Here is a 9,889-nt window from a genome sequence, read left to right as displayed (position 1 = left end):
TTTAGGATTCTTTCCCATTTTCCTCCGCTTCAACGCATGCGCTCCTACCGGTACGCATGCGCAACGGCGTATCTCTAGAAGCTCGTGGGGAAGGCGGATCCCGCCCAGCCTTTACGGCGTGTCGCGGCGCGGCCGCAAAGCGCCCATTAAGCCCCGGTGACGTGACAGCACTTGGGTGACTGCGTCCCTGCCCGTTAGCGCAGGCCTGTCGGCGTCATTCGGTGGTCTTAATTCCCTCAGTCGCACTGGAAGACAAGCTGAGCTTGAGTTTATTCACGAGCTAAACGTTGCAAATCCCTCTCAGAAACGAGAGGGCGGCCGGGTCCTAGTGCCCGATAAATGCTCGGCACCCAGGACTGAGGCGGGCCGCGCCTGCAGCCCGAATTAAGAGCGGCCTAGCCGGCGAAGCGGTCCTTGGCTGCTGATGGCCAGACGCATCCTGGGAAAGACTTTAGCTACTGTGTCTGTCTCTGTGGCCTTGGCCTCTGTGGGTGTCTGGTTCTTGGGCAGCCGCAGCATCCCGGCATACAGGTATTCCTCTTCCGAGGGCCGGCCCCTCATCCGGAGACCTTGGAGTTAGTGGGAACTAGCTTCCGGAAGACCGGTCTTGAGGCTTTGCTTGCGTTCCGAATTTAATAGCTATAAACACATTTTGGGGAACCTAAATGTTTGCCGGCCGTTTGAGGGAAGTTAGAACCCTGATAGTGTGATGGGGTGTGCATGGAGTTGCTAACCACAAGGTCAGCCATTGGAACCCGCCAGCTGCCGCTCCGCGTTAGAAAGAAGAGGCTTTCTGCTTCCTCGGAAACCCAAAGGGTTCCACTCTGTCCTGTAGGGTCGTTATGAGACCATATCCACTCTGTGGCAGTACGTTTTTGAGTAAGGAGTACATTTCTTGATTTCTAATAGTGAAATTTGTGCTCCATAGGCCACCAGCATTATTGGCCCCTGAGCGTTTAAATAGTTTCTGTTTGGGTGTGAAATCCCCGTTTCATTTCTTCTTTTTAGCTAATATTTCAACCATTTCTAATTACAATTTAAACATGGACATACTTATATATGGATGTGCCAATGGCGTAAACTGGAAAGTAAATGCTGCTATTCAATTTTCCAGAGAAGATAGGTGCTTGTACCTCTTTTTCTCACCTTGCCAAGACTGTAGCCTTACTGATTTGTAGCTTATCACACTGCCTTTACCCTTCTCCAGTTTTAATTTTTTGTGCCATTCTCTTGTTTTTAAGTATAGGCTAGATTCTAGGAGGCTGCCTATAGGAACAAATATTTTCTTGGCCTCTCATCTTTACTTTTGGTGCACTTCAATATTCGTGTGTGTGTGTGTGTGTGTGTGTCTCCGTGTCCTCATTTTCTCAAAATCTTGTTAGCCGTTGGACCTTTGATAGAGCTCCTTTGGATAGAGCTGTTTTCTCATTACCCATTTCATTTTCCCTTTTTACTAGTTTTTAGAGATTTCCCTTTATTTTTATCTGCTATATTACAAATTCAGACCAGTGCATTCCATTATCATTTCTTTCATTGAATTAAAAATTTTAAAAAGTTAAAAGACCCTTTTTACTCTGATTCTTCTTTTTGATACCAAAAAGGGTAAATCAAAAAGTATTGAAACAAAATAGTAGAGACCTCTGCTCCCATAAAGATTTATCATTTCAGAAACCCTAAGGAGTTGGATTACCCTGCCAGATATAGTATTGTAGGAGCCCTGGTTGTGGAGTGGTTATGGATTGGGCTGCCAACCCCAAGATCAGCAGTTTGAAACCACCAGCCAGCTCTTTACTCTCATAAAGAGTTATAGTCTAGGAAACTCACCAGGCCAGTTCTACCCTGCCTTCTAGGTCTATAGACTTCTGAAGGTAGGTCTTCATCTCTCTGACGCGTCTCCAAAGAATTTGGGCTCTTTGATTTACATCACATCAAAGTGTTTGTTTTAGCGTCCTTCAGAGACTCGAATCATGCTTCTTTTAGGCATTTTTGGAGTTCTTTGTAGGGCCAAGATTAAGGCCCTTTAAATTCTCATAGTACAGCCCTTGCTACCTTTGAAGAATGAGCAGGTGCATTGTTGTGATGGAAAACGATTCTTAATCTAATTTTCCTGACCCTTTTCTCAGGAATGCAGTTTTCAGTTTTCTTAAAATTTCATCATAATAAGCCTTTGTGATTGCTCTTTGCCCTCTGAGAAAGTTATCAAGATGACACCTTTGGGATTGCAAAAGCAAAAAACAGTCACCACAATCTTTTGAACTGACCTCTGTCTTGAATTTAACTGGCCAAGTAAATTCCTTCCGAAGCCACTGTTTTGTTTGGACTTTTATTCTCTTTTTGCAAAACTATGACAAGTATATTGCTGAGAGAACTTGGCTACAGCCATCTACTGATTACAGAGACATGTGTAAACATGATTTATTTGGAATAAACTTGTACATGTATGAATTAGAGCCCTAGTAGCAATACTTTTTGTCTTATCCTTGAATTGTGAATATAAAAGGTATTTTGAACCTGTACGGGTGTTAGTTGAATAAAATTTATCACTTCTATTTCCTGTATAGCTTCACTGTGAGTTGAAATTGACTTGCTGGCAGTGAGTTTTTGTTCGTTTTATTTCCTGAGTTACCTGTTTTAGGTCAGTGGTTCTGTTGTTTTTTGAGTCTTTTTCCCTTCTCTGTTTCTCAAACATATGAAGGAAATTGGTTGCCATTTAAAGTTTGATTAATATAGGCATAAGCATTTTTTCCCCTACATAGGATTGTTGATTCTGAATATGAGGTCAGTGTACTGGGAGGTTACAGTGGATGGTGTATGAGCAGGTAGCTCTACCTTTACACAAGGATGGAACAGCTGTGGAACTGTTTACAAGTGAACTTAGCTGCCTTAACTTTATTTCCTCGGTGTCAACTGTAGTTGTAAGCCGAGTTTCTGCTATGTTCTATAATCTAAGATTTTGAATGGACGTTCTTCAGTTCCTCTGAGAATAAACGTTGGACTTTGTTCTAGGAGGTAAATGTAGTTACTGACAACTTTGCTTTTGGACGGTGTGGAGGAAGAAGGACTGAGTAATTTTCACAGTTACTGCCTTACAGCCCCACTTATAACTGACTAAATTAGGCGTGAAACTTCTCAGGGCTTCTCAGTGAAAGTGCACGCTTGTATAGCTGTTTGTGCATGTTTTTAAGTTTTTCTGTTCTCGTGGTTTGTAGAGCAACATGACTCTATCCAACTTCCAATTCTCTGAAATTGTTTAAAATTTCTCTTTCACAGCGGTGTCCTGTGCTGTCTTTTCTGCCATGGCTTTGTTACCTTTTGTACATCTTTACTTTCAGTGGGATTTGAGGGTTGAAAGAATAAATGTGTTTTCTTCAAGTCATGACAACATGATGTTTTTGACTGGGTTGGAAGAAAAGTGAAGTTAGCAACTATGTCTTGAGTAACTGGTATTTTATATTTTAAATCTTCATCAGAAGTTGCTTCACGTCCTCTTTGCTTTCATATCTCAGATTGTTAATAAACCTTTCTTCAATCTTGATGCTACATTCTTCATACAAACCAGCTTTTCAGACTACTCAGCAAACAGATTGAATAAGTATGAGAGGATATAACCCTGTTGCCCACCTTCCCTGATTTTAAACCATTCAATATTCCCTTGTTTTGTTTGCATAACTGCCTTTTGATATGTGTACAAGGTCTGAATGAGGACAATGAAGTATTCTGGAATTGCCACTCTTAAGGTTTTGCATAGTTTGTTATGATTCACATAGTCGAATGCCCTGGCATAGCCCATAAAACACAGGTAAACATCTTTCTGGTATTCTCTGCTTTCATACAAGATCCGTTGGACGTCAGCAATGATTTCCCTTGCTCCATGTCCTCTTTTAAGGCTGGCCTGAACCTCTTGCAGCTCCCTGTCAGTGTACTGTTGCAACTATTGTTGCATGATCTTCAACAGAATTTTACTTGCGTGCGATATCAGTGGTGGTATTCTATACTTTGAACATTCTCTTGGGTCATCTTTCTGTGGAATGGGTACAAATATGGATCTCTTCTAGTCAGTTGACTTAAGTAGCTGTCTTCCAAATCTGGCATAGAAAAGGGAGTGCTTCTCGTGTTGCATCAGCTTGTTGAAAGATTTCAATTGGTAGTCCATCAATTCCTGGAGTCTTGATATTTTGTTAATTTACTTGTGGCAATTAAGTTCGGTTTGATCCTTTTGAGGCTCGTTTTTAAGAAGCTTTCTTAGGTTGGGTCTTGAGTAACTTTTTCTTTAGTGTTAGTTAGCCCTCCCTCTAAAGTAGTTAATAGGTTTGTCCAGTCTTGTTGGTCAGATATCCAATGTCTCATTCTTATGTAAGCTCCAGTAGTTGTTTAGCTCAGTGGCTGTCCTGGTACCTGGTTTTTTTTTTTATTTTTTTATCAATAGTTATTTGTAAACAAATATTTCAGTTTCATGAAATTGGGTCTTCTGTGTGTGGAACTACTATTTGACCCCAAACTGAAAAATTCTAGGAAACAAATGTACACCGGCCATTCTTTTTATTGTTTCTTTTTCTTAGGTCTGCAAACACTGCCTTTGTTTCAGCAGTTCTAAAAACAGCTACCAGGGCAACCATTGAGCCATTGATCGCTAGCTCTTTAGCTTAGCAAGAATACTAGGACTGTTTTTATCACCACTTTCCAGAAAGTGGCTTTAGGAAAAAGTCAGATAATCAGTACTTAACTAATTTGTTTCCTTCTTCTGGGGCAGTGGTGTCTCTTGTTTGCTATCTGAAAACAGCAATTTTATATATGCTGTTCAGTTTTATCATTGTTTATGAGGATGGACTAATCTTGAGCTATGAACTCTGCAGTGGCCTGAAGTAGAAATCAATGAGTGTTTTTAGCAATATATTCCTTTATGGAGACTTAGACAGTCTCCTTTTGCACTTTTTGTGTGTGTGTGGTTGAATCCCATAACAAATTTTCCCATCCCAGCAGTTAACACAAAAAAAATTCTGCCCCTTTTTCTAAATTAAAATAAATTTAGTGAGTAGATTCCAATAAATAAGATTGAAGTATATGTAGAAAATTTTTATATTTGAAAATAGTTTTTCACTGACTTTGAATCCTTACGTACATATGCATCAAATTAAGTCTTTGAAAAATGTTTTTGGATCCTTTGAAGCCCTCATAAGAGTCGGAATCAAGGGCAGTGAGTTTGGTTTTGGTGTTTGAAACCTTGGTGACACTGTGAGCATTGGACTGCTAACTACGTTTCCATATAAAACCTGCTAGTCACTCCTTGAAAGAAAGAGGCTCCATGCTTCTATAAAGATTGACATTCTCACTTGCTCTGAGTTGTAGTCAACTTGATGTCAGTGGAGTTTTTTTGAACTACGTTTACTGTTTTTTGTTTTTGCCATGTTTCTTAATAGAAAACATTTCCTTCTCTTTTCCTCAGGAACTCATTTTTATCTAGTTGGTTTCATGTTAATTCCATCACTATGTCAGATTCTAATGATGCCAAAGAGAATTCTCACAACAAAGCTCGGACGTCTCCTTACCCAGGATCAAAAGTTGAACGAACCAAAGTTCCTAATGAGAAAGTAGGGTGGCTTGTTGAATGGCGTGAATATGACCCTGTGGAGTACACGGCAGTCTCTGTCTTGGCTGGGCCAAGATGGGCAGATCCACAGATCAGGTGAGCAAACTAGTCAGCGTTTAGCTGACGAATATGTAAGACCTAGAGAGAAGATAGTGGTTGTACTTGTAAGTTATTATTTGGCTAACTGAAAACTCATTGCATTTAATGTTTAGATTTGTCATAATACTGTTTTCTCCTTTCCTTAAGTTCTCCTCAAAGCTAGAAGCTAGATAGGCAATATTTATGCAAAAATGTTTTTATGATTGTCCTAAATAGGTAAATCTTTTTTGATAAAGATTTTTATGTTTGATGAAATAACAGGTGGTGGTATGTTTTTATTTGTTCTGTTTGAGTTGTTGATAGAACATCTTTTGCGCTAATTTTCCAATAAAGCTAGATTTATTTTTGAAGTAGTGAAAACATGTAAAGCGACAGAGACCAAGAAAAAAGAAGAAAAAGATCTCAAAGGAAAATGTTTTGATTAAATTCACAGACGTACTGTATTGATTCCTTTTATGTTTGTGTTCTGTTGATAATAAATATTACAGTCTTTTTTGTTGTTGTTGCTATGTGCTTTTGTGTATACTAGGTATGGGATGCTCCATATTCCATACTGTATAAGCATTGTTTTTTTATTCCTATAGTCATAGCTGTTATATTTATAAGAAAAGAAATTGGAGGTGCAGAAAGTTTGTCACAGTGGATGGTATAGCTTAGACTTCAGTTTACTCTGATTTCAGAGTATGTGCTGGTAAGCACCTTGCTAAATTGGCACCCTAATTTTAGAATAATTTTACTTAGTGGATAATTTTTTTTCTAAATATAGCCCTCTCAAGACATTATTTAGTCAGTTGAATAGAAAGTGTGCTGGTTGGATATATACAGTCTTAGTTCAAGAAGTTGATCATTAATTTATTCCTGGGCTACAATTTTACCCATAGATTTTACTTTCTATCCAAGTATGTGCTCGTAACTTTGTTAGAGTATTTAATTATTAATTAATCATGAAAATAATCTATGAAGAAATTATTAGCTTTAAATGAACTTCATTTCCCTTTATTTTAGAGGGTATGCATACAAAATCATTTACATATTATATATACATGTGTACAATTAAAATTCATGATGCTTGCAGGAGTTCTTTATAGCCTAAAGTAAAGGGAATTTGGTCCATTTTCTTATTTTTCAAATATTAAAGTGATATCAATGTGTGAATCAAACTTTGCTGCTAATATTAAAGTTTTGTTTACAGGTAGCTTCACTTTTTTTTCCCCCCTTATAATAAATGTTAGAGTCCCAAGAGGAACCCTGATGGCTTGTGTATTACTAGTTAGACTACTAACCACAAAGTCAGCAGTTCAAAACCATCAGCCACTCGATGGGGGAAAGATGAGTTCCAGGCCAGAAACCTACAGATGCAGTTCTATTTTACTTTGTAGAGTTGCTATGAGTTGCAGTTGACTCAAAGGCAATGAATTTGGTTTGAATAAGAGCACTGTAACTCTGGTTTTATACTTTGGTAATTTTTACAATTTATATTTGTTTATTATATAGCAGAGTGGCTAGATAATTTGAGAAAATGTCTGATTCAGCCAAATGATCCTCAAATCAAATATAGTTTTCATATTAATTTTATTTTTTAAAAGCATTATTGTGAATTAGGTTAAGGTTCACAGAGCAGATCAGTTTTCCATATATATACACATATTGTTTCATCTCATTCAATGCAGTTCCTTCAATGTAGCATGCTCAGTCATTTCCTCTCTGTCTCTCCTATTTCCATTTTTCCTTCCTTCCCAACCCTTCAGAATTTTGTACTTGGGTAAATGCTGTCCTTTTGATCTAAATGGCTGATTTTTATAAGGTATGTGGCCCTCCTTTGTGTTACTCTTTTCTGTATAGACTTGTTTGGCTGAAAATTGAGCCTCAAGGATGAATTCTTACCATATCATAATCAAGGCGTTCTACCTGCCTCAATCTGACTAGGAAACCTGATCTTTTTTATGATTTGAATTTTGTTTCACATTTTTCTCTTATTCTATCCAAGACCTTAGGATGGGCACAACTATATTCTTCTGGTCTCATGGTTGTGGAGACTGATGTTTGCACGGCCCCTTTAATCTGTTGGACTAATTGTGTCCATGTCATATTATTTTTTCTACTACTCTTTTCCACAGATGGGTTGAGACAGGAGTTATACCTAAGACAGCCATTTGGGAGCTTGTAAGACCCTTATTGTTATTCACTAAAGTAGGCTATAAGACCATTGTTTTTGGTGAAGTGTGCTAGGCCAGTTGACTGTGGAGTCCCCTAAGACCATGGTCATGAGCCTTCAGGAACTATGACTCATTCCCTAAAACTTTTTGGCTCTATTAAGGTTTCAAGATGGTGTTACGGGTTAAGTATTGGACTGCTAACTACAAGGTTGGTGATTCAAATCCACCAGCCACTCCCATAGTAGAAAGATGAAATTGTCTACTCACACATTGATTTACAGTCAGAAAGGCCAAGGAGCAATGAATTCTACTCTGTTCTGTAAAGAAAAACCCTCATAATCCTCTGTTCTGTAAGGGCACCATGAGCTGGAATTGGCTCTATGGCAGTGGGCAGAAAAATAGTTTGTATTACATTTTCTCCTGTAGGCGCCACCACATTCATGGGCACATGCAGCTAAAGACCACAAATACTTTTATGTTCACATTCTGGGAGTAAGGCAAGAAAAAAATAAAACCTATCAGAAAAATTTGTTACTTATGAACAGTGATAACCAAAAATCTCACTGCTATCGAGTCAGTTTTGACTCGCCCTTATTTACTGTCAGTACAATTTAGTCAGTGATATCCTTATGTTGAAGATAGTAGTTTATTTATAGTACATCTGTTTAATTTTACTTTTTATTGAGGAGATATGTATATTTGGTTAAAGTGCACATTTCTTAAATTCATCTAGCTGTACAAGTACCAAGACTTAGACCATTTCCACTGTATATTTTTTTAATCTGTCATGTTTATTAGGCTGTTTATGGGGTGAGTTCACTGTTTTGATAAAAGTATTTTTAATAAAAATATTAATCATTGCACATTTGAAGAAATTAAAATTTTGAGTCAGTGGAAACATTGATATATCAGAAGGAACCTTATAGTACAACCACATAAGAACCAGTATTTGCCATGTTGTCCTCAGCCAATTCCTCCTTGATAACATTATTTCCTGCTTGCCTACCTGAAGAGGAGTGCGGCGTCAGGAGTGGAGGAGGCTCATTAACAACCTGTGATGTGCAGGTGACACCACTTTGACTACTGCAAGTGAGGAGGACTGGAAACACGTGCTGATGAAGATCAGGGTCGGCAGCATTTAGTGTGGGTTGCAAATCAGTGTAAAGAAAACACAAACCCTCACAACCAAGCCCCTTAGCAACATCATGATAAATGGAGAAGATTGAAGTTGTCAAGGATTTCATTTTACTTGGATCTACAATCGTGCTCATGAAAGCAGCCGTCAGGAAACCAAACGATGTATTGGACTGGGCCACTCTGCTGCATAAGATCTCTTGAAAGTAAGTGTATGAGCAAAGATGGCCCTTTGAGGACAGGTGGGCCCTGACCCAAGCCGTGTATATTCAATGGACTCATGCATGTGAAAGCTTGACAGTGAATAAAAAAGACAAGACGATTCAATTGCATTTGAATTATTGGGCTGGTGACGAAAATTGAAAGTACCATAGACTGCCACAAGAACAAAGATATCTGTCTTAGAGGAAATATAGCCAGAATTCCTTGGAAGTGAGGATGCCGGCACTTTGTCTCATATACTTGGGACATAATATTAAGAGGGAGCAGTCCCTGGAAAGGACGCATGTGTGGCAAAGTGGAGGGGCAGTGAAAAAGAGGAAGACCTTTTATGAGATGGAGTGACACCGTGGCTGCCACAATGGGCTCAAACATGGTAACAGTTATGAAGACGGCGCAGGACCTGTGCTATTCTGTTCTGTTGTGCATAGGGTTGCGGTGAGTTGTAACTTGCTCAGTGCCACCTAACAGCTACAGCAATAATGATATGCACTTTGGCGTTTGAGAGGAGCTCTGCTTCTGCTAGTGGTCATTCTCAGCAGAGAGACTGAAACCGACAGTAATACACAGGTTTGGAAATTGTAAGATGTTTTGGTGTTAAAAGAAACTTTTTTGTTGTTGTTAGACACTCTTGAAGGTATAAGATAGATTTGTAGATGAAAGTTAATTTTTAAGTTACTGCTATAGGAATATA

The 9,889-nt window shown here is 38.7% G+C and overlaps 1 protein-coding gene across 1 annotated transcript; it reads left to right on the top strand.

Moving 5' to 3' along the window:
* Positions 1-178: 178 nt before the first annotated feature.
* NUDT9 (nudix hydrolase 9) lies at positions 179-9,355 on the top strand. Its single transcript, XM_045284371.1, has 3 exons — positions 179-531; positions 5,444-5,683; positions 8,855-9,355. The coding sequence occupies exons 1-3, from the start codon at positions 425-427 to the stop codon at positions 8,898-8,900; spliced, it is 393 nt and encodes a 130-aa protein (XP_045140306.1). The 5' UTR covers positions 179-424; the 3' UTR covers positions 8,901-9,355.
* The last annotated feature ends 534 nt before the right edge of the window (positions 9,356-9,889 follow it).

Source organism: Echinops telfairi, unplaced genomic scaffold (genome assembly GCF_000313985.2).
Source record: "Echinops telfairi isolate 266 unplaced genomic scaffold, ASM31398v2 ScPeMD7_7468;HRSCAF=8506_0, whole genome shotgun sequence".
In the NCBI taxonomy this organism is placed as follows: domain Eukaryota; kingdom Metazoa; phylum Chordata; class Mammalia; order Afrosoricida; family Tenrecidae; genus Echinops; species Echinops telfairi.
The sequence above is the reverse complement of the archived record's forward strand: the minus strand, read 5'-3'. Positions and strand labels throughout refer to the sequence as shown.

Coding starts and splice junctions, on each gene's coding strand:
- NUDT9 (XM_045284371.1), top strand. CDS start 425: ATGGCCAGACGCATCCTGGGAAAGACTTTAGCTACTGTGTCTGTCTCT. Junction 532..5,443: donor CGCAGCATCCCGGCATACAG/GTATTCCTCTTC, acceptor TCTTTTCCTCAG/GAACTCATTTTTATCTAGTT. Junction 5,684..8,854: donor TGGGCAGATCCACAGATCAG/GTGAGCAAACTA, acceptor GCCTACCTGAAG/AGGAGTGCGGCGTCAGGAGT.